General features: G+C 40.4%; 3 protein-coding genes across 3 annotated transcripts; all 3 read left to right on the plus strand.

The window, feature by feature from the left end:
• Positions 1-1218: 1218 nt before the first annotated feature.
• Positions 1219-6059, plus strand: pgrmc1 (progesterone receptor membrane component 1). The gene is made up of 3 exons (XM_080867149.1): positions 1219-1570; positions 3279-3434; positions 4140-6059. Exons 1-3 carry the CDS (start codon positions 1276-1278, stop codon positions 4232-4234), a joined length of 546 nt encoding a protein of 181 aa, XP_080723275.1. The 5' UTR covers positions 1219-1275; the 3' UTR covers positions 4235-6059.
• A 2098-nt stretch (positions 6060-8157) lies between these two features.
• On the plus strand, positions 8158-10090 carry cox7b (cytochrome c oxidase subunit 7B). The gene is made up of 3 exons (XM_080866770.1): positions 8158-8315; positions 9246-9361; positions 9875-10090. The coding sequence occupies exons 1-3, from the start codon at positions 8279-8281 to the stop codon at positions 9950-9952; spliced, it is 231 nt and encodes a 76-aa protein (XP_080722896.1). The 5' UTR covers positions 8158-8278; the 3' UTR covers positions 9953-10090.
• A 2076-nt stretch (positions 10091-12166) lies between these two features.
• Positions 12167-24308, plus strand: pgk1 (phosphoglycerate kinase 1). Its single transcript, XM_080866250.1, has 11 exons — positions 12167-12348; positions 15118-15168; positions 15511-15666; positions 15903-16047; positions 18702-18805; positions 18960-19079; positions 20698-20812; positions 22316-22495; positions 22577-22754; positions 23406-23504; positions 23605-24308. The coding sequence occupies exons 1-11, from the start codon at positions 12284-12286 to the stop codon at positions 23643-23645; spliced, it is 1254 nt and encodes a 417-aa protein (XP_080722376.1). The 5' UTR covers positions 12167-12283; the 3' UTR covers positions 23646-24308.
• The last annotated feature ends 98 nt before the right edge of the window (positions 24309-24406 follow it).

Consider the following 24406-nt stretch of genomic DNA (forward strand, 5'->3'; position numbering starts at 1 on the left):
TAGTTACACTCAGTAGCACAGGAACAGAGCCAGAGAGAGAGAAAGAGAGGCAGGGACAACAACATTAGAAAGGTATAGTAATCATCCACAACTATTTTCGGTTGCAGATGATAAAGGATTGAGAAAGTTTATTCATGCAGGTCCATATGACAGAGAATATGCATGTTCTTTTAGTTTTCATATTATAATTTATATTTAATTGTGTTGTGGTTTGCAGTGTTTTGTGTTCTTTTCACTTTAAATTTGTGAAAGGAAAAAGCTGAAAATTTAAATAGTTAAAACTTGAAATGTGAATAGTTGATTTTTGTATTATATGATTTATTTATTACATTTTATGTGGAGTGAATAAATAAAAGTATATTTACGGTGGCCCCTAGAGACAAAGCACATACAAACTTCAAATCACGTACGAACTCTGAAGCATGTACAAACTCCAAAACACGTAAAAACACGTACAAACTCCAAAACACGTAAAAACTCCAAAACACGTAAAAACACGTACAAACTCCGAAGCACGTAAAAACTCAGAAGCATATAAAAACTCAGAAGCACATAAAAACTCAAAACACGTACAAAAGACAACAGAAGTGCTCCAGGATGCTGGGCGCAGTGTTGAGCCTTTGTTATCTTGTGGCTACACAAGCCAGCAAGTACCAACGACCGGATTTGGTGTGTGGTAATAACAGGTAAATGAACTTTTTTTTTAATTATTTGAATATATATGAGTGCCTGTGTATAAATACACAAACAATACACACATGCTTTCAATTGTGTAATTTAAGTGATCTAGTAGCTCTGCTTTGGAAGTTCAGTTCATGCTAGAAATGTGTTTTGGAGTTTGTACGTGTTTTGTCTCTAGGGGCCACCGCATATATTTATATATAAACATATATAAATAAAACCACTTGTTTTTACGTTAGTAATTCCTTTTGTGCATAATTTTATATTATTGTTAATAATAAATTAATTAAAGCAACAAAACAACCTGAAGAGCCGGTTCGGAGCCGAAAGAGCCGGCTCTTTTTAGTGAGGCGAACCGAAAGAGCCGGATCTCTAAAAAGAGCCGGAAATCCCATCACTAGGACAAAGTACGATATCTATGGAGGCACTTAGAAGACGTTGATTGGTCCAAACAGCGGACTGTAAGGGTGAGAGAGAACTGTGATTGGTCCAGGGATCACAAGCGCTGGCTCGGCCCTAAGCCGTTGAGTAGTGTGAGGTCAGGCTCCACCAATCCCACCCAGCACACACTGTTCAGGGGAAAGAGACGACAACATGGCCGAAGCAGAGAGTAGCGAGTTAACTTCTGGTGGAATTTTTCAGGAGATCTTCACTTCTCCGCTGAATCTGACCCTGCTCAGTCTCTGCTTTTTCCTTTTGTACAAAATCTTCCGCGGGGACAAACCACCGGAGCTCAGCGAGGAGGACAAACCACTGCCCAAAATGAAGAAGAGAGATTTTACGCTTGCGGAGCTGAAGCCCTACGATGGGCTGCAGAACCCGCGGATCCTCATGGCCATCAACGGAAAAGTGTTTGACGTGACCAGAGGGAAGAAGTTCTACGGACCAGGTAACGTTCGCGCGTGCAGTGGTTACTAACTGTGGTGTCCTCGTGCCACGAACAAAACCAACGGCAGTTAGTTTAGCGTGGGTTTTAGTTTAGTTAAATGCAAAAAAAAAACCAAACTGTTGCTGCTTGGCACAACTTTTAGTTGACTTCTGTGTCTTGGAGCTGGCGCCACACCCCCTTTAGTTGTTTAACTGAGATCCCGTTTCATAACAGAGGGGCTGCGGTGGCCTTGGAGCCAGAGATCGTCTATGAAGACGTTGAGTTCTCCTTAGAAAAAGGGCTTGATCCCTGCAATGTTTAAAACATACCCGATGCTTCTTCTGTCCATAGAAGAGTCCAGTCTATTAGGGGTTTAAAACTGCAGTAGGGACCATTCAGGGTTTTATATGAGCCCCGGGGCATCCAGGTAATATAGTAAAAGCACAACAGTATGTACTGTGCGGATGGAGGACATAATATAGGAGTCAAAATATTGGTGCCTTCAGAGCTTGACACAAAGTAGATAGACTCTCTGATTGGTCTGAATGTGCTGTTAACATGTAGTTAATGTCTAAATAGCTGTTATCTAGATTGTTCTTTTTTATAGCTTTACATTTGGACTACTTTGAATTAATTTGACTATGTTTTTTTTGTAGTGACTAAGCAGAATTGATCTAAAACTCACTGCACCATCTTATGGTACAAACTGTTATTACACAAAAGTACAACCCAGCCCTGGTTCAGTTTCACTTGATGTCTCATCAATGCAATACACAACGCTTTGGACACAGATATAGCAGTTGTTTCTGATGATAGCTTTACAGAAAATGGACAACAATACGTTTAAACCAAACAAAATCACTTAAGCTGCACATTCCCATTTCTGAAAACCACTTTCTAAGAGGATGAAATGAAAGAGTGAAAACCACCAGGACTGTCATCTTTAACAAGTTTTTTTTAAGTTCCATTTAATTAATAAAAGCCAAAAATATGTTTAGCAAATGGCCAAAAATCTAAAGAAAAGTCTGAGGCAGTGAAAACACAAAATTTAAAAATTAGGTAAGTAAATTAGTTAGGGAAGTATCTGGATGTGGATGATATGATTTCCTGGACACAGTCAATTTTCTCTGTGACTTTTCACTTCTGTGGAAACGGGCACAGAGTGAGCACTCTCGGGTTTTGTCTTATCTAAGAATGTAACCTCTGTTGCGTGTAACCTCTGGACAACATGATAGTCATCTGTCACGCAGATTTTCTTAGTGCATTCCACACCCTGCCCTGTAGCCTAAATTCCACGGTTTGTCTCATTTCAGGAGTTTGGATCACTTATATTAAAATTTGCCCTCAAGTTGAAAAAGCTTTGGCAGCTCTCGAGGAAAACCTTAGGACTGGCTGTTGTTTGCTGTTGGGGGGCAAATAAGGCTGATTAACTCTATATGCTGATCTGTTTGTTATATCTTTTAAATAAATCCAAACTGAGGCAGGTGGTCACTCACCTAGTTCAGTATACTCTGGGATAAGACAGCATTCGTTAGGAGTTTTAAACACCCTCAATGATATGAACCACATCTTTGGGGGGGTTTTGGGGAAAATGTATCATTATCTGTATTTGAAATAACCTTTCTTTAACGTCAGATTTTTCCTCAGCGCGCTCTGTGGTTTAAAGACAAATATTCAAGATATTTTCCCATGCACGATCATCTGATCGTATGTCTTCCTCACCTTGCAGATGGACCGTACGGAGTGTTTGCAGGCAGAGATGCATCCAGAGGTCTGGCAACCTTCTGCCTGGATAAGGAGGGCCTGAAAGATGAACACGATGACCTGTCGGACCTGAACTCCATGCAAAAGGAGAGCCTTTCTGATTGGGAGTCTCAGTTCACCAGTGAGTGGAAGATAAAGCACACTGTCAGGTTATTAGGGTCCAAAAATGCCACAGAAAAAAATTTAAAAATGTTTTACAATTCTTGTGTATTTTATAATTTACTAAGCATTTATAGTAAAATAAAGCCTGTACTTAGATCAACCAGGGTTTCAGTCAACAAGTATGTCGGGCAGTTTGATTTGCCAGCTCTTAATCCATTATCTCCCTTTACCCTTTAGCCACAAATATTTATTTTCCTCACTGTCAGTAGCCTGTTATCAGATTAAAAGGATATCAGATTACAACTGGATTGCTTTAAGATTGTTTCCCATCATGCTCATAGTGCAAATTTGCAAAAACCTGTTGGAACCATGCAGGTGAAAAAGGAAGAGATTTTGGCCATCTCTGCCATTTATGTGTTCAGGGCTTTTTCCTGAAACAGCCCAGAAGCACAGAGAGAGAGCGATCAGAGAATGTCACTGCTTGTATGAGCTTAAACAAAATTGCAGTGATAAAATGTTTGATTTTCATAAGAAAATGAGAAAAAGAGTAACTTGAGGCGGCTCTGGATGAGTTTCATGGCCACCTCACGCAGGTGGCCTTGGTGTGAGGTCACATTAATAAAGTGAGACAGCTGCAGATCGCAACGTGCAGACCTTGGCTGTTTTCCCTTCGGGTCTTTTTTCTTTTTCTTTTTTTAAATTAGATTTTTGTTCTACGTTTCAGTGAAGTACGACTACATCGGCAAGCTTCTGAAGCCAGGAGAGGAGCCGACGGAGTACACCGATGACGAGGAAGGAAAAAACAAGAAGGCGAACTAAAACATGAACCGTGACCACAAGGGGGAACAAGATGCCTTAATGTATATTGGTAATTTGATAACCCTAATAGGGTCGCTGGAAAACTCCTCCACCTTCTGACCATCTACCACTACTTTTGGACCAATCTCGGCTTGTATACAATGACTGAATTCAGTTTATCTTTATTAATCTCGTCTGAAGGCATTAACGGTTAGAAATGCAGCTTTCTAATGTAGAGTTCTTTAATTGTTTAGAGCTGTTACTGTAATCTCTCAAACACTGATCCACCAACCAATCCCAGCGTTTTGTTGAGCTCCTGGTAGTTATGTGGTGCTGAAAAAGGTGATCAGCTCATCTTGATGGTTGCCAGGTTTCGCTGTAGGGTCTCAGGAAGCGATTTTTGGTTATGATTGGCTGCCCATCAGAAACACCAGGCAGAGTTCTGTGCCTGAGATAACCATATTGCTGACATCCCCTCTCTGTGACCTCACAGAGACCCAAAAGTAGAAAAAACTGTCTGAAACTGAGCAGTGTAAAGTCTGAACCTTTGGCTCATAGGGGTTAGTTGTACATTTGAGTCTTTGGGCCTGTGTGATAAGAAAATCCATTGCTGTAAGATGACATAAATCACAGGAAATAATAATACACTGCCCTTGACACAGACTTGCGTCATTAAATCAAGGCCTTAAAGGAGGTAGTCTAAACACTGCTGGTGTCATTGTTCTGTAGCCGCTACATTGTGCAGTTCCTAACATGATAAGTTAAATCTAAAACTCGTCCATTGTCACTTTAATTATAAGAGTAAGTACATTTTCCTTACAAACTACATCTAACTTTCACATCAGGCCTGTTGTACTGATGATCTCTGAAGATTTGTACCTGCATGCATGTTCAAACTGTAAGAGGATGATGATGTACCATAGGTCTGTTATCCCTACCCTTCGGCTTACTCCTAACAGTTCCTGTAGCTGGAAAAAAATATTCCAAGTATAAAGGTCAAATTTTGCATGGCATAATTAAATACACTAAATCTGTCCCAAAAATGAGCTGATTTTGAGGGGATTTGGTGGGGACCTTTAACATATTTGATTGATCTTATATCAATGTCTCCATAGTCACTATTAACAAGTGAAAGATCCCTGGTTTGACTCCAGGAAGAGACACAGATCCCTTTGGGGTTCTTTAAGGGTATCTTTCAGGAGGGAACAGCTGAAAGTAGCTTTATAATACTACTGTGACAGTGCAGGTTGATGTGTTTCCTCTGCATGGAAAGGCCATCTTCTCTCTCCCTCTGCTGTCTCCTGCGATCTTACCACAGAACAGCAGTTAAGCATTTTAGCATCTGGATTCAACATCCCAGACAAAGGATTTGCTGCTCTTTTCATTCTCAATTTGCTTTTTGACCTGTAAAAGCAGTAGACATGTAAAAACCTTGTCAGTAAATGAATTAGAAAAAATGCGTAATGGTAAGTGCGGTCACCGTGGTGCTCCTTTAAACGAACAAACATTTGGAAATTATTTCCCCCCATTTATTCTGTTTACCTTGATTTTAACACTAAATCCATGATGACAGAGAGACCAAAACCAACCCTCAGATCAGCTGTCATGGACGTAACAGCTAAACTTTGAAGCGTTTTCAAGCCTTCAGACGTGAGTTCATTTGTAACTCAGGAGTTGTTTCTGACTGTAGAAAAATGTTTTCTTCTATGTAACTTCCATTTAAAACAAACAAAACATCCAATATGTTGACATTCCTGGTATGCGTATATATATTATTCATCATACAGTCATACTGTTATAATCCTGAAATGATGTTTTGATTTAAATAAAAAAACTACAATATGAAGACTTGACTGTCTTGTGTCTTTCTATATCTATATTTAGATTTTTATTGAACATGTTTACATGCCTTTATGTTTATGCCCAATTCCGACCCTACCATCTGAATGGCTCAGCACAAATTAAGACCCATTAGACCATGTGATGTTTTTCCAGTCTCCTATTTGCCGAATCCACGCAAGCTCTTCTGACAGGAGTGGCACCCAGTGTGGTCTTTTCCTGATGTAGCCCATCTGGTTTAAGTTTCAGTGTGTTGTGTGCTCAGAGATGCTCTTCTGCATACCGCGGTTATAACGAGTCGTGTCATGGTGTGAGGACAACAACCTTGCCTTCAACACTGATAAGACAAAGGAGATAATAGTGGACATGAGGAAGAACAGCAGCACTACTGCTATGGACTGCCCTCGAGATGAAGGTTCAGAAGTGTGAAATCTAGAACATCCCGACTCAACAACTCCCTTTTCCCCACTGCTATCAGACTCCTGAACAGCTGACCTACCTCAACTGCAATTTTGCACATCAGGTTGCTTTGCACATTAAGCTCCTTTGTACATCCATCTAATCAAATCAAATCACCTTTATTGTCACATCACATGTGCAGGTACATTGGTACAGCACATGTGAGTGAAATTCTTGTGTGCGAGCTTCACAGGCAACAGAGTTGTGCAAAATACAATAATGTAAACAAGCAAAATACAAGAATGGCTACATCTGAAACTAATAAATATATGTACAATATATAATAGTATATGCATTTCTGGATGTGTATACTAAATATTTTTCTATGTGTGTGTGTGTGTGTGTGTGTGTGTGTGTGTACACATATTTTACAAATTAAATAGAGTAAACAATAAATAAAATAAATAAAATAAAATATACAGAGTGACATCAACATCTGCATACCACACTTTTCTTTGCTTACTTATTTGTAATTATTTATCTTTTTTATTATTTTTTTATCCGTATTTTATCTTTTTATTTATTTAATTTAATTTAATTTAATTTTTGTTCTTTTACCCCTTACCTAACTTGGCATTTGTGAATGGACAGCAAAGGAAGAGTGTCATTGCACAGAGAATGCTATTTCTTCTGTACTGACAATAAACACTTTGAATTTGAATTTGAGTTTCTGTTACCTTCCTATCAGCTCATAGGAGCCTGGCTATTCTCATCTGACCTCTTACATCAACAAGATATTTTCACCCTGAGAACTCACTGGGTAGTTTCTCTGTTTCTGGACCATTCTCTGTAATAGTTGTACAGGAAAATCTACGTGGATCAGTGTTTTCTGCAACAGTTTTCTACACTTCATTTACATCTGAAAAGCACTCTGATTTTAAAAAGTCCTGGATTGTGCCTGACAAACACACGATTCCTACAAAATGCAGAGTGAGTACTTGTGCAGAAAGCTCAGAACATTAGCATAAATGTTTGAGCTGGTAAACTTGTTAATTAGTTCTAAACTAATTTGTAGAAATTAACTAATAACCTACTCAGCCTACCCTAATCATTTTGTATCATCGATTTTAACCAAAAAAGTTATGTGTCAGAAGTGGGATTCGAACCCACGCCTCCATTCGGAGACCAGAAGTCCCGTCTCTGCGGAAGGAGATTATCCTTGAGTCTGGCGCCTTAGACCACTCGGCCATCCTGACACGGTGCTCAACGATGTTGTTAGTAGGGGTCTTAACCCTAACACTGTGTAGCCTATGATTTGATTCGATTGTAATATATGTCGTTATATTTCTTAACAAAAGCAACTGCCAGTTATGTGAGCGTATTTTACAACTTTATCTCAGCTTAAAGTGCGTATTTATCTTCTGTATTCACTTTTAATGTTAAGACTTTATCTGCGCATGCTCGTTTTAAGACTCGTGATGATGCTGCGTTCAGGGAATAGAGAAGAGTGGGATAAATATGAAGTCATTTATATTATCTTTAGCGGATATCCGTTTAATTTGACATAACTAAGCATCAGCATTAATTCCACAGGTTTTAATATAGTAGGTTGATGTGAAAATTGAAAAACATCGTCACGAGAACAGCTCGTTTGCTAGCGGAGACCAGAGCCTTTTTATGGAAGGTTGAATGACTTACTCAAGTACATTGGCGGGGACTATTTTACTATTGAACATGAACGCAGCATAACTTCCGCTTTGTCTACGTGCGGCGGCCATATTACACTTCCGTGCTTCAAGGGTATCTGAAGACATCAGGCTAGGCAACATGTACCGGTTTGGTAAAGCTGCAGTGAACATTAGCGGTAAGAAAGCAGTTATTTTCATATAAATTCGCCCTAAATGGTTGCGTTTTTAGATCGGTGTGCTGTTTAATACTAGTTGACCTGGAGAATGACAGTTTGATGGGCCGGTGACCGCAGTCAGCATGCAGACAGGCTAACCTTAGCACCACTGAAGGAGGAAATCTTAAAAAGCTGTTTTCCCGATTAATTTAATAACCAGAGTTATATCCCGTAAGTGAGAGTCATTATTAGGTAGTCGTTTTAAAGTGCTCCTTATTCAATAAACATGTCGTTGTCCGACCCTCTGACCTGCGTAACTCGAAGACGTGACAGGCTAACACACTTGCAATGCTCATTTCTTTATCGAGTATTTATCCTAGTATGCATTCATTTTTGAAAGTACGCGAATGTACCCGTCTGATGTGAGAGTGCGATACTGCAAGGGCAAATAAGATTAGTAAATCTCTTGACTTGCCCTTCTAAAAGAGGCTAGCAGAAAGCGAAATTGATTGTGGAAGTATTGAGCTTAACATTTAATACAGCGAATTGTACTCACAAATACTATTTATTACAGGAGAGCAGAATGTACGTGCTTATTTTAAGCATGTATTGGTTTCTTTAAACCCCACTTTAAAAATGAGTTACTGTGTATGTTATGAAAGGGGACAACTGTAAAAATACACAAAAACACATAGTTTAGATAGAAAATAGAAGCGCTCCATGAATACCTCTACATATACATCAATAATAAGATGAAGTAAAAAAATTAAACAAAAAGATGTTTGTTTAGATTTGTTTTGTTTTTATCATTAGTTTCTGTTACTGATTGATTTTGTTCCCTTTTTTTTTTTTTTTTTTTAATTGATTGTTTTCAGTAGTTTCTGTATATCATCTCTTTTCATTCTGACAGCTCAGTCATTAACATGAGGACTGTTTCTTCTTGTCATGTAGGCCAGGCCATGCGGCAGGTGAGGCATGGATCCAACCTCCCCCAGAATTTCCACTCAAAGTACGGTGCCGGTGTGTTGGTCAGTGGAGCCATCTTCTGCACAGCCGTGTGGGGATACGTAAGTTTGATCGCATCACATTCAGTTATGAGCATGACCTGAACAGACCTTAACATTGATAATATAGTCAGTGTGGTTGGATGTTTGGTGTGGGGGGAGGAGGAATAATCTATTTTTAAAGATAACAAAAAACATTGCGGTTAGTTTGGTCGATACTGAGATCACATTTGTTAAAACTATACTTTGGTTTAATTCAGTTTAAAACAGAATAAATGATTTAAATAAAGCAATTGCCAAGGTTTTGGGGACTGAATATAGACTCCCTACTGTATTGAGACGTTTGTTTCAAAATGAAATTCTACAGAATAACCATGTTTTCTGTATTGGTGTTTTTATTAAATGGCAAAAGTAAAAAGTAATTAAAAACAAAGTTTGATACTTCACACTCGCATTTTCCACTGATATGCAAATTTTTCAGTTTTTTAAAAATTGGTTTCATATTTCCAAACTTGTCTGTTTTCTCATTTTCACCAGGCAATTCTGAAAAAATAAATTTGACTTCTCTTGCTTCAGGTGCTAACTTCGACTGGCATCACCTGGAATCTGTCACCTGTCGGGAAGATCCAGCCCAAACCGTGGAGAGAGGAGTGAAGAGGTGCCATGACAGAGCTACCTTCCATCCAACCCTTCTGTTTGTACAGATGAATAAAATATCTGCGTGTTCAGACAGCAAATGCTCTTGTTTATTCCAACATGTTTCTTTGTCCAAATAAATTAAGTGTGATTCTACTGACTCCATCTGTTTGAATAAAGTTATTAGTTGGCTTGATATCAGACAGAACTGTTTTGAACTGAGGAAAAGTGAGTTGCTGAAGGGCATTAAAACATTTAAATAATACAGATTTTACTACCTGCCGTGTGTTTTTATTAGGCTTTTTAACAGAGGCTTAAGACATTTGAAGGGAGCAATATGGTAATCTAAAATTACAAGGTTTGTGTGATCATGAGAAATACTGTTACATGAGAAATACAGGCCTGAAAAACAAAAATAACCTGGAAAGCTTTGAATACCAATGTAGTCAGATTTTTAGTACACTCACTGGTACCAACCCATGTAGTTGACTTGAGATGAAGTTGAAGAATTTGGAGGTCATCCTTCATTATTCCATCCATTTGTGTTCAATGTACCAGTACCACTGTACCAGCCCCAGAGCATGATGCTATCTCTTTTGGGACCTTTGCAAAGTGGTGACACATTTTCTAACTAATGTACTCAGTACATCAAATATATTCATCCAAGGATGTGTATACAATAATAGAATAGAATAGCCTTTATTGTCATTGTACAGAGTACAACGAAATTGGAGTGCCACTCCCTTGGTGCAAGTTTCAATAATAAATATAAATGTAAAATATAAAAAGTACAAAAAAAAAATCGTAAGTACTCAAACAATAGTATGTACAATATATACAGGATAGCAGCATTAATATAATGACAGTATGAATAGCAGCATAATATAATGACAGTGACGGTATGGAATAGGTTCAATTGTTTTTGTGCTTATTTACTACGGTGATAGCTCTGGGAAAGAAGCTATCCCTGAATCTAAATAATCTGTTAAAAGATTTCTTAAGTTTTAGTTACTGGTATGTTTTTAAAATGTATTATGAATTTCATTCATTTATTCAAAAGTATTAATCGGTATTGACAGTTTTTACCTTACAGATATTACTTTCCTTATTATTAACCTAATTATATTTTTCCTTCATGTGCTTATTTTTGCAAAAATAATATCCTTGATGCTTTTGCCAGGGGTAGATCTAGAGAAATGTCCTTAGTTTTTTTTTTTACACATATGCAGCTGTTACTTTCTGTAATATGTATTATATATGGTTAAAATACATCAAAGTATACACATTTCATTTAAATATAGTCTAACACACAAATCTAACTCAAGCATCACACTCTTTTTTTAATAGAAAAAATAAAATTGTAACATGAGGTTTGTTACATTACATGAGAACACCACAGGCCTAAAACCTGCAGGTCTAACAATGGGAGGTGTATTGCTCCTCCTTTTTTCCACTTAGAGACAGCATTGCCTACTTTGACATTCAATAGTACCCTAATTTTTTTAACACACAAAACCAAACAATGACTACACTACACACTGACTATACTAGACAATGCTACACACTAACTACACCACAAAATGCTAAACTTCACAAATCTCTCACATTTCAAAACTCGCTCTCTCTCTCGCATTAGTCACACAAACCTCATGTGCTGCCATATCATTTTTTTATTGGTCGACACAGTACATTTTTCGTGGTAGCATTTTTTTCCTTTTTTTGTGCTGTCATTTGAAAATGACGTTTTTACCATTTTTTTCCTGCACTAAACGTGATGACAGTATTCAGGAAAAAAAGCATCAGTATATATAGTTTATTTTAATCATAATTATGGTTTTAGTGGCTATCAATAAAATTTAAAAAGAGCATATAGGCAGGGGCCGATCTACAGGGGTGGCATAGGGTGGCATGTGGAACCCTAAAATAATTTCTTGTCCCCCTTAGTGCCACCCTAGTTTTGCAGATGACTGACTGACTGGGGTGACAAAAGACTATTATATGGCGGCACATGCCACCCAATGCCATGACTGTAGATCCGTCCCTGGCCTTTGCTATATCTTCTAAAGTATGCAGGAGGGGAGGGGGGGGTTGAATGACATCCACTAAGTTCAGCTGATGCAGTAATCAGGAAGCATCAGAAGATAAACAGCAAACCGATCCAATCAGCGTGGAAGCTCTCCTAATGCATTAGCCAATCAGCAGCGGCGGGTGTGCGATTTGCCCTGCCCGGTGGTGTTCCTCCGCTGCGTTAAGGTCACCGCTGTCATTCGGTAGCTAACCAACAGCCGAAGGAGGCGGAGGAGATCCAGCAAAGGAAGGTGCACGAAAGAAGCAGCTAAACTCAGCAAAATGTCTCTGTCTAACAAACTCACCCTGGACAAGGTGGACGTCAAGGGGAAGCGGGTCGTTATGAGGTGAGCGTTAATTATCGCCTGGCAGTTAGCTTCTGCTGGCACCGTAGCGGCTAATCGGAAATGAGATTATTGATGAGCTTCTCCAAAATGTCGTGTTTGTTCTTCCTGCGGTGGCAGACTGTTTGGTGCTCACACACAGTGATGTGAGGGCATTAAAGTGATGGCTAAATGGTGTCTGAGTCGGTTTAGTCCGACGGGCAGACGACAGGAAGTGAACTCGTCGGTTGTCACGTTTTCCTTTCATGTTACGTGCCTGTGCGGAGATGCTGCATGGATGGATGGAACCACTGGCATCCGAGTCAGTCCTGTAAAATACACCAGCATCCCTCTAATAATAATGAGTTTGTCAGTTTAAAAACCTGAAAATTGATGATGAATGTTATTGAAGTCTTCAGATTTCAGCTTAGGCCTCAAAGGAGATTTTAAAGGTGATGATTCAGACAGCACCAGGAACTATTTCATATATAGAGGGAAAACTAGCAATTGTTGGCGTTATCTATGAAAGGGATTATTAATTTCATAGTTAATGATAATCGGCAAAAAATAGCTATCGCAAATATCCAGATTCACATTTTGACATCCATTCTCAGTAGTTTAGGAGGCCCAAAACAACCCAAAAAAGTTGAGTGATTTTTGAGCTGGGATATGAAGGTTGAGCCAAAGAAACACTTTAATTGCTTGAAAACTGAATCAAACAAGACTCTGACTTTATTAATCAGCCGACTGATCCACTTTAACAGGTAATGATTAGGTCACTGGCAATTCAGTCCAATTTGTTTGTTTTATTTTATTATTATTCCCATCTTCCAGTGAAATCTCTCTAGCAGAAAAGATGCCCTGCATCCTAACTGGACAAAACTGAAGTCAAATTTATATTAGTCTAATTTGGCAGTCATTCACTTTATATTTCTGCAGCCCCCTCCAGTGATCTTGAAGGCACTTTTGAAACTGACACCATGTGTGAAAATGTCAGAGGGCCATGCTGGTTCGCTCAGTTTGGTGATGCAACACCAGGTGGCTTAGAACAAGGTTCACCCGTATTGCTGAGTGTTAAAAGGTCAAAATTCACCACATGTTGAGTTATGTGAGCGAATGTTGTGCCGGTCTAAGACAGTTAGACAATGGGTTACGTCAGATCACACCCAGGGCCTGTCGTGGCATGACACATGGTGGTGGTGGGTTTTTTTCCCCCAGATTCAGATGGAGGCAGTGAATCGGTGTTTCCTTACTGAACAAGGCTGGCCCTGAATTTAAAAGGGGGAGGGGCTCTTTATTGAAAAGGGGAAAGGGCTCTATGTTGCTATAGAGACCTGAAGTGGCTGACAGAATTGAAATGTGTTCAGCAGAGACTTGCAGCTGGCTTCCTCTGTCATGTAGGCTCCTGCTGCAGCAGCATGAAACATGTCAGTTTTAGGGTTGCAAAATTCCAGCGAACAGAAAGATGAAGGCAAAAATGGAGAGTCAAACACACTAGTGCTTTTTGGGGCTCTGTACAAAAGTGAGAAATACCCTCACATGTTAATGTACCAAACTTTACAGCATTAAAAAAAAGGTTTAAAGTTTTACTTGATGGATTGCAGTAGGCTTGAAGTCTATTGCAATCCAAGTCTTTATTAAGTGACTGAAAATTCCCATGAAAATCAGCTGCTGAGCTGCTGTTAACTCCTTCATTGAGCTTATTTCTAGTTGTAAAGCAGCTAAAAGAGCTTTAGAGTCCACTGTGCTATAAACCGTATAAAGATCTGCATTCAAGAGCAACAGGGGGGGAAATGCAGAAATTTACAGAAGTAGAGCGGAAAACTATCACAGCTTTTGGATGAGTGGCACCTGTGAACAAGATCCTACTGTTGAGCCTCTGAATTGCTGACTGATGGCTTTCAGACTAAGACAGTGGATTGCTGTAACAATGACGGCAGGTACAGAGTGCGTGCAGGCTGATCACATCTCAGAGCATCAGTTCCCCAGAGGGAGGGAAAGGAGAGGCAGTTATGTAACCGGCTGGAGTACGAGGGACACGGCGTGTACTCTAAGCTGCCAGTGTGCATCTATGAAAAGGAAAACTGTTTCAGTTCCTGGCTCAAAATGGGCTTTTTTTTTTTTTCCCCACCTTTAAAAACAAAACAAAGTCGACCAATTTCATGCATGAGTAAAAAAATTTTTATTACTGTCCTGATGATTTTTGGGGGGATTCAAGGTTAAAACCTTGAAGGTTAAAACGTATGTTCCTCTCTACATAGGAAATAAAAATAAAGCGTGCTAAAAGTCATTTTAGAGGAAAGCTTCTCAGCTAATGGTATTGACTGCTTGGCATCAGGGGACTCGAGCTGTGTATAGCTGACTCCAGGAGTCAATAGAGGAAGGAGAAGGGACCAAACACTGAGCTAAAAATGGTGCAAGATTTAAATCAAGACCTCCTGTCTCAGCTGCCAGTTACATCTGGTTTCTAACAAATGGGTAAGGGGTATAGTCTTAAAGCAGGGGTGGGGGAACGCCAGGCCTCTAGGGCCGGTGTCCTGCAGGTTTTAGATGTGTCCTTGATCCAACCCAGCTGATTGAAATGACTAAATTACCCACTCAATATGTCTTGAAGTAATCATTTGATTCAGGTGTATTGACCCAGGGTGATATTTAAAACCTGCAGAACACTGGCCCTTGAGGCCTAGAGTTCCACACCCCTGTCTTAAAGTCTTGCCAAATTCCCTAAAATTTTGTAGCACTTTGTAGCATCCTGGTTTTATTTTCTGATGTGAAATGTTTCTTCTCTTTCAGAGTCGACTTCAACGTTCCAATGAAGGACAAGGCGATCACAAACAACCAGAGGTAGCGTCTATCTTATTCTGAATCTTTTCAGTCTGTTATGTGTTAAGCAGCTGGGATTTCTAGAAGAGGAGTAGCAGATTTAGATTTGCTGAGAGCCTTCCTCGGAAATGAAAACTGAAAAAATATGTAGTTTCCTAGCATGCTTTAATTCTGTTAAAACTCCATACATCGATGTCAAGATCTCACTGGCCTTGATTTTTGACAAACGTAACTGTAGTCTTTTAACAGAAAAGGGAAGAATGTAACATTCCTAAAAGCAAGAACATTAATATTAAGTTTGAGTAAGTGTGACTTGATTCTTTTTTTTCTAAACACTCCTGTTCACTTGTGTGGTGCCTTCAGGATCAAGGCAGCCGTCCCCAGCATCCAGCACTGCCTGGATCATGGAGCCAAGTCTGTGGTGCTGATGAGTCACCTGGGCCGTCCTGACGGAAACGCCATGCCTGAGAAATACTCCCTGGAGCCCGTCGCCGCAGAGCTCAAGACCCTCCTAGGGAGGTGAGATGATGGCCTGAATAAGTGGTGTTTGTTAACAAGGGCAGAGGTGGTGTCCTTGTTATGGTTGAAATATTCTGGTATTAGTAAGAAAGATATTAACGCTATTTTTGGTTGCTTCTAGCAAAGGCAGATTTGTTTCGTTTAAAATGTATATATCTGTCTATCTATACACTAAAGAAGAGAAGATCTGCTCTAAGAACCAATCATAATCACACTCACTAATTCTGTGACTGTAGGGACGTCACCTTCCTGAAGGACTGTGTGGGCCCTGAGGTGGAAGCTGCCTGTGCTGACCCCACCTCTGGATCCGTCATCCTGCTGGAGAACCTCCGCTTCCACGTTGCCGAGGAGGGCAAAGGGAAGGACCCCTCTGGGAACAAGGTGAGCTTCTGAGGTTTGAGTGTTAACAGTGGTTAGACTCGGCAGCGTTATGTGTGGTTTGGGCTTCAGTTTTTGTTTTGTTTTTTTTGTGTGTGTGTCAGTTTTCCTAAAGACAGAATATTGGTCTGTCATCTAAGACTACAGTCATATTAGAAAATTGAATATTTAGTCTCTGAACTGCCATCGGTGTGAAGAAGAGCACGATAACTTACAGCTGCAATCAAGTTCCTGTTATTTTCAGAACTTGCATGTAGTCCTACAGTTTGTCTCTTTACTTCCAGTCCTCTACTTTTTTCTTTTTGCCTCCATCTAAAAGAAGTTGAACATTAACCTCTCACAACACACTGAAGTGAATTTTTCAGAGATTGAAATAATGTAGTTTGGCCAAATTGGTTTTTCTCTATTTGCATCACATGGCAATTTGCTGCATCACAAATGTAACTGAGCAAGTTGTTATTTGGCAACCAAGCCGTACACGGAGGACAGACCAGGCTCTATCCACGAACATGCTGCAGTTGAATTTTCGAGCACAAAAGACACGGAGAATGAGAGCGTCAGTGCGAAAGGGAATGTGGCCCAATCATTTTGTCAACATAATCACTGGAATCGGGCAGCACGGTGGTTAGCACTGTTGCCTCACAGCAAGAAGGTCCTGAGTTCAATTCCACCATCAGGCCGGGGTCTTTCTGTGTGGAGTTTGCATGTTCTCCCCGGGTTTGCGTGGGTTCTCTCCGGGTACTCCGGCTTCCTCCCACCGTCCAAAGACATGCAGCTTGTGGGGATAGGTTAATTGGATAATCCAAATTGTCACTAGGTGTGAATGTTCGAAGGAATGTGAGTGAATGGTTGTCTGTCCCTGTGTGTTAGCCCTGCGACAGACTGGCGACCTGTCCAGGGTGTACCCCGCCTTTCGTCCTATGACAGCTGGGATAGGCTCCAGCGCCCCCCGCGACCCTGAAAAGGATAAGCGGAAGCGAATGGATGGATGGATGAATCACTGGAAGGCAAAATTGTATTTGAAAATATGACCCAGGCCTCAGACAAAGGTGTCTTTTTATAGTTTAAAAAAAGTGTGTTCTATATTTTACACACTTTCAATAAGACCTAAAAAGATGCAAAGTGAAGCAGAAAAATGGCCAACACCTTGTCGGTTCAGCAGATTTTCTTTGTGCTCGGTCACATGGAGGAAGACTCAGTCACTCCAGCTGCAGCTTCTCCTGAAATTGCTGCATCACCATCTGACATCACAGTGCTGGTGCAGAGACTGTTTTGTAGCACACTGTTAACCGCACTATGTTCGTAGGATAAACTAACTGTGAAAATGTGACTAAACTTTTTCTAAAACCAGCTTTTCTAAAAAGCCCTAATGATGCAACACACACAATAATAGGCTTTCATTTACCTATTTAAGATAAATTTGGTCATTTGTGTTTTTATTGAGATTCATATTCGTCTACTCATAAGCCATTTATGGTGTGGTTTAGTAAGGCTGCTGTAGGAGCAATTTCCCATCTCTGGGATAAATAGTCTGGTTAGAGAATGCCTGGTCGCACTCCCTAATCTCCTCCTTTATGCTGAGGCATAAATAATGTAGCATATTCAAACTCGCAGACAGACGCTGTCTGAAATGAGCATCGGTCTGAGCCGTGGCCGAGCACCACTTTTGACCTGTTGACATTTATCTTGAAGGTCTGTGGGCTTTTCCTGTCCTGTGAGGCCTCGTTGGTATGCTGGTTGGTTTCTACTGTACCGCTGTAGTGTATACACCACGGTCTCTTTATTTTTAGCTCATTATAAAAACATGAAATGGTCTCACTTTCTCACTTAAATGGGCGCTCCACTGCTTTTTACACAAGGATCGGTTTGTCGCCAGGAGGAGGACTCGGCCTGTGAAACTGTAAAGTGTTTTCTGTAGCTGTGAAAGTTCATCAGGGTTATTTCAGCTTGGAGGTCTGGCTATTAAAAGCATCACTGTGTCGAACTATGGGGGAAGATCCATATTTAGTTTTACCCAGTTTATTTTTTGGCCTGAAGCAAGTAGTTAGTCTGGTCAAGTAATGGAAAACTAATCTGCAGCTATTCAATTATTTTACAAAAATTGCTAACTTCTGTTGGTTTCTGAAGCTCATACTCTTTGGAGGGGGGTAAAAGTTTAAAGCCTGAAACCTGTCCCTTGGAAAGAAGTAACCTGGGCTCCCTGGCATTTGGTCGACCCCTAAAGAGCTCTCTTGACCTTTACTCTGCCTACAGTCTCACAGTTGTGACCTTTCCCTGTTAAAGTGCATCAGAAACCTGACCCACAATGTACTGACTGAATCCTGATGGATAAACTGAGTTCATATTGACAGCAGTCCGATTATACCTGGACACAAAACGGAGTTGAGCTTGAAGATATTTGGGTATGTAGGTGTTGCCCTCTGCTCATTGGTGGCAGGTAGATTAGCTTTTATTTGTATGTGGACAGTGGAACTGGATTGGAGCTGAAACAAGGAAAAACTGCTTTGAGATCAGGATGATGAGACATGCAGCATCAGTTCACAGGACTTAAACGAGTCCCTGAATTTAGGCCAACAGTCTTGTTGAAGTAAAATGAACTCTTGCTTTTGCACTTTGCAGCCTTAACAAATGGTGTTTGTCTTCTCTTGTCTTTCCAGACGAAGGCAACCCAGGAGCAGATTGATTTCTTCAGAGCGTCTCTGTCCAAACTGGGAGACGTTTACGTCAACGATGCCTTTGGGACGGCTCACAGAGCCCACAGGTGAGCGCCACGCAGGTCAGGTGGATACAGTGATGATCACTAGGTGAAATCTGCGGTCTCAAAGCAGATGGTCTTTGAGAAGTTTCAATTCGATTAGTTTAATTAAATGGTATAATTCAGTAGTTTGTAACTTCTTCATCCTTGTCGCTGTTAGCTCCATGGTGGGAGTGAATCTGCCTCAGAAGGCAGCTGGTTTCCTCATGAAGAAGGAGCTCGACTACTTCGCCATGGCTCTGGAAAAACCTCAGAGGCCCTTCCTGGCTATCCTCGGAGGGTGAGAACATCTCTTTTTAACAGATGAAGTTTGAAAATGTTGGCTGGACAATATAAAAAAAACTACGTAGAGCATGGTCACTAGTTCTGATTTGTGTCCACTTTAGACATTATTTTCTTCTGCTCAGTTCTTTAGGAAGGGTCACAGGGTGTCCAGCCAGGAATAGAGGAAAAGCTCATTATATTGTCTGTGGTGTCACTGTGCACTGCTTTATTCAAGGCTCAGTGAGCAGGCAGATCCAGGATTAAGATTTAAGTTGATTTTGATTTATACTCTAACCCCTGATTTATGGTCACAAATATTTGGTGGTCAACAAGCAAAATTTTATGTATGTTTTAAACCTTTTATCATGTGTCTGCAAATTATGCTCAGAAAGAAAACTGCCCATTAACCTTCTGTGCACAGAAGTAAAACTACAGTTTCCATCATTAAGTGAGGACTTCCAAAATAAACAACTTTATTTTCTAACAGTTGCTAATCGTGTCAAAGTCTTGTATAAGGTAACCATTAGAATGTATTTCTATTTAATTGTATAGAAATTGCTTCTATACAGTGAGAATAAGAGCTGCTTCTCAGGAATAATGACTTGATCAACAGTTTTAGTGAGACTGTGGCACTGTTTCCTGTAGCTTTGTACCTCTGTCCTGCTGTGGTTTCATAACCCTTAACTTGCTTGGTCTGCTGCCAGCCAGATGTGGCAACAATTGCTGGCAGTCGGCGTCGACTGCTGCAGCCAATCAGCTCCTCTGTGAGGATGCTGACCATTAGTGTGTAAATGATCTGCGTCGACTGCTGTTGTTAAACCCCTGACTTACAACATTACACCTGCAATAGGAGACTGCAGACTTTTCTGCAGCTCAAAGTCATCAGCGGTGAGGTTAATGGTACAGAGGTGCAGATAAATCGATTAGCAGCTTCGCTTTCTGATTTCACTGACATAATTCTTTTTAATAACTACAGTTGAAATGTAATAACAGTGCAGATCTATTGATAAGGGTTTGGTATAATGACAGAAGGTTGTGTTCGAATATTGGAATAAAAAAACAACAAAAACCAGATTATTCAACCATTTCTTGTCATTAATGGTTTTCCTGCACTGTTCTGTGTGGTGGGATGCAATACAATATAATATCTAAGCAGCTCCATGAGCCAATATTTAACAATAATGGAGAAATAATGCACTGCTAAAAGACTTTGAATTACTAAAGTTTGTCTCAGTGTAACTAGATGCTACTTTACAAAGAAGAGTTTCATTCAAAGCCAAAGACTACAGCAGCTGTCACGAAGCCTACATGAAACCCTTAAAGCATAAAGGAAGAGGAGGAGGCCCTCACAGAGAGCCAGTGAATATTTTTGCTTGAAATGCCTAATCTTATATAATCAAAGACTTAATTGAATTATTGACTCACAGAACTTTGCATTAGGAGGCAGTGGGTTCACCAGATGCCCTGCGGCGAAAGACTGTGCAGTTTTGATAAAGAGAGAAAATCTAAGGATAAAATTTGGCTATGACATCTTAACTAATAAAATAAACCAGTTTTTAGCTCCTGTATGTACAGATGAGTGAATTTCAGGATTGTCACTGTTTGTCTGTCCTGACGTGTTTTCTCTGTTTTAGAGCAAAGGTGAAAGATAAGATCCAGCTGATCAACAACATGTTGGATAAGGTTGATGAGATGATCATCGGGGGTGGCATGGCTTTCACCTTCCTCAAAGTCCTCAACAACATGGAGGTGAGGAGGAGGATGCGTCGCCAAAGCAATTCGAAAATCAAACCGTTAAAAATGGTGGCTCAAATGACTTCACCTGATGGAGGTCACCTGCTCTGTGCCTCAGAAAGCTTTGAGCTTCAGCTCATTGTTTAGCTGTACATAGTTTGCATTTACACTTGCTCCCCTTGTGCTGGATGAACTTCCCAAAGAAGACGACTCGGTTAAAAAAAACAAATCGCATACAACACACTATTAAGTTAAAACAGTGATGCTTTTTGAGTCTTGAGTGGATATGTTTCTTAGTTTTCCATGAGTATTCATGTTTTAACCTCAGTGTTCAGCCTCAGGTAGATTAATAAAATAAAATTTCTCCTTCTAATGGAGCTCACACTTGGACTTTTGTAGTGACGAAACGGTCTTGTGAAACAGTTTTTGTTTGCATCACTGCAGAGACCGAAAGTCACGATTGTGACCTAAATTTGACTTCTTGACAAGCAGATTTTATTCAGTTTCCTCCTCCTGGTTTTATTTGCCCAGTTTATGAAATGAATAGCTACCACAAACCCAATAATAGTGATAAGTTGCTGCCTGCCTGGGCAAAAAGATTCCTAATCTCACTAAGCTCACAGTTGAACTATGAGGCAAGAGCAGAGGTATGAAGACAGAGTGGGTGTGAGGTGAAAGAAGCTGGAGCTCTTAAAAATGACAGGCCGTTACTTATTGTGATTTGTGCCTCAATGCAAACAGTTACAGGTGCAGCTATAAAATTCTTATCTCAGTCATTTGTGACATTGCATAACTTTTTAGATTTAGTAAACTTGGAAACTACAAAAAGGTGAGGTTATTTTGCACCACAATGGGCAAATCTGCCCTGTGAAACGGGCATCCTCCTACTGTTCCTGTTTGAGCGGTAAATGTTGTGTTGTGTACATTCCTAAATGATCTTGATCCATCTGAGGCTGCAAGATATCAGAAAGCTGTTGTCACTTCCCTTTAAATGGCACTGAGCGTCTCCACTAGAAATGACACAAACTTGCTCAACACATGAAGGGTGTGAAGTAAAATAAGTTTCAGCATCAGCTTAACTCGACAGTTTTCATCTCGTGGTGTAGCTTCGGTGCAACTTCCAAACATTAAGTAGGACTTGAACACAAAACCTCTTTGAGACTCGTATAGAAGAAAACCCAAAATATGAATCATGCAGTGATAAATGTCTGCAGATTTGAGTAAATGTTTTTTCTTCTTGCAGTCCTGTCTGTATCATAAAGAAACATCAGATTTCAGAGGGCTGTATATTAATTTATTTTTTAAAGTAATAGTCATGGAAGTTTACGGTAAATCTTAAAATGTATAGCTGAATATAAAGTTTTAGATGCAAAACTTAGGATGTTCAAAAGTGTTCAATGTGTCCCCATTCTGAATACTCTTCGTATATAGTTCCTCAGATTTACTTGTTTTTAATTGTGTCTTTGCTGGTTTCATGTAAGTCACAAATCTTTTCTCCCGTCCTCCTGCTCCTGTCAGATCGGTACCTCCCTGTATGACGAGGAGGGCGCCGGCATCGTCAAAGACCTGATGGCCAAAGCTGAGAAGAACAAAGTCAAGATCACGCTGCCCGTCGACTTCATCACTGCTGACAAGTTCGACGAACATGCCGCCACCGGTACTGCAACAGTTGCTGCTGGCATCCCCGCCGGCTGGATGGTGAGAAAGGACAAGTTATTTTAAATTAAAACTACTTAATGGACTATGAAGAAAGGTTAAGCATTCTTTCCTCCTCTGCAGGGTCTGGACTGTGGACCCGAGAGCTCTAAGGCCTACGCAGAGGCGGTCGGCAGGGCCAAGCAGATCGTGTGGAACGGTCCGGTCGGTGTGTTCGAGTGGGACAACTTCGCTAAAGGGACGAAGAACCTGATGGACAAAGTGGTCGAGGTGACCAAATCTGGCTGCATCACAATCATCGGTAAGAAAGAGGAGACGAATGGGGAGCGTGTTCCTTAGTTTCACTCAGTCTCATCCCTCGCTCATCACAAGGAGATTTTACTGTGATTTATTTGTAGTCTGGTTTATGGGACACAAGTGTTTACTGGAGACACACAGGGACTCATGCTGCATTCAAGAACATTACGTTTACTTATAGTGCAGCTTTACAGTTCGGACTTTTTTTTTTTTTTTTTTTTTTTTTTAGATCTTGTTCTTTTACTACTGACAAATCGTAATAAACAAAATGTTTGAGTATGCAAAGCTGAGGAGAAAAGCTTTGTTTCCTGTCTCTCTGCACCTTTTAAACTGTCAGATAAAAGCAGATCTTTCATAATGAGGTGTGTTCTTACATCTGGTTTGTTTGCTGTACAAACAGTAGCACCACATGTGCAGTTAGTCCAAAAATGAGTCATTTATGATGGTTTTACTGCAGCCATGTCACCTTCTTAATAACATTCAGTGATCGTAAATGTTATGAGGGGGTTTACAGCGAGATTAAATGATGAGGCTGTTTGATTGGGTGAACAAAACAAAAAAAAACATAAATGTGTGGAATGTGCACAAAGAGCAAGTAAAAGTATAATTTAATGGTGTTTTTGTACCTTTAAATCGTTCACGTGTGTTTGTTCAGGTGGGGGTGACACCGCTACTTGCTGCGCCAAGTGGAACACAGAAGACAAAGTTAGCCATGTCAGCACGGGAGGCGGAGCCAGCCTGGAGCTGCTGGAGGGTGTGTGATGGGAGAAGCTGCCCCATGTTCACTCACAGAATAGAAAACACTGTTTTTAACATGTTGAGCCTGACTGAGCATCTGCTCTTTGTGTCCTCAGGTAAAGTCCTGCCAGGTGTGGACGCCCTGAGTAACGCTTAAACCTTCATCAACTGGAGAGCGAGTGTGTGTACGAGAGGTGGTTAGCTACACAGCCAGACTCCTGTTTACTCCCAGAACATCCCCAGAAGTGAAATAAGACAAATCCCATCTTTACCCTGCAGCCGTTTCATGTTCAGTCTTTGTTTTTGAAGTTGTGACTCAGAGGAGGAAAACGTTACCTCACACCTGCTGTCATTACTGAGTAGAGCGCCCTGCCTTACTTCGACATGCTTCTCAAAGCCACTCTGCTGAAAGTAGGAGCCTTTACTTAACGGTTAGGACAAAAAAGATCAACCTCATCGAGGTGGAAGTCGTTTCTTTCTGCTGAAACACAAACTGCCTCTGCAATGACTGAATCTGGGTTCAAACAGCAACGTCTGCTTCACTGTAAACTTCCTCAGTGGCTCGTGTGTGTAAATGTTTTGCTGCGTCACTTTTGCCTCCCTGGGAACGTCACTGCACCACCCTGAGTGTATATACATGCAAAGTATATATATTAAAATGTATGAGAGAAATGGTAACTTGGTGTGTTACATTTTGTCTGTTGGCACTAATGTTTGCTCTGGTCGTCTGTCCTCTGTGGTGGTTGCTGGTTTCGAGCGGCTTCAGACAGATGTCTCGGCTGATCTGTTCAGGCTAATAAAACTGTCTCTGTGTTAAAAACTCTGCTGTGAACGACTCCTCCTTTGAAGGTGTTACTGTCATAGAAATGCAGCCATTTACTGGTGAAACTGATGACGCGATAAAGCTTATTCTGGGTT

Source organism: Rhamphochromis sp. 'chilingali' (assembly GCF_963969265.1).
Source record: "Rhamphochromis sp. 'chilingali' genome assembly, chromosome: 19".
Taxonomy (NCBI): Eukaryota; Metazoa; Chordata; class Actinopteri; order Cichliformes; family Cichlidae; genus Rhamphochromis; species Rhamphochromis sp. 'chilingali'.

Coding starts and splice junctions, on each gene's coding strand:
- pgk1 (XM_080866250.1), top strand. CDS start 12,284: ATGTCTCTGTCTAACAAACTCACCCTGGACAAGGTGGACGTCAAGGGG. Junction 22,755..23,405: donor TGGCTGCATCACAATCATCG/GTAAGAAAGAGG, acceptor GTGTTTGTTCAG/GTGGGGGTGACACCGCTACT. Junction 23,505..23,604: donor CAGCCTGGAGCTGCTGGAGG/GTGTGTGATGGG, acceptor TTGTGTCCTCAG/GTAAAGTCCTGCCAGGTGTG.
- pgrmc1 (XM_080867149.1), top strand. CDS start 1,276: ATGGCCGAAGCAGAGAGTAGCGAGTTAACTTCTGGTGGAATTTTTCAG. Junction 1,571..3,278: donor GAAGAAGTTCTACGGACCAG/GTAACGTTCGCG, acceptor CTCACCTTGCAG/ATGGACCGTACGGAGTGTTT. Junction 3,435..4,139: donor TTGGGAGTCTCAGTTCACCA/GTGAGTGGAAGA, acceptor TCTACGTTTCAG/TGAAGTACGACTACATCGGC.
- cox7b (XM_080866770.1), top strand. CDS start 8,279: ATGTACCGGTTTGGTAAAGCTGCAGTGAACATTAGCG. Junction 8,316..9,245: donor AGCTGCAGTGAACATTAGCG/GTAAGAAAGCAG, acceptor CTTGTCATGTAG/GCCAGGCCATGCGGCAGGTG. Junction 9,362..9,874: donor GCACAGCCGTGTGGGGATAC/GTAAGTTTGATC, acceptor CTCTTGCTTCAG/GTGCTAACTTCGACTGGCAT.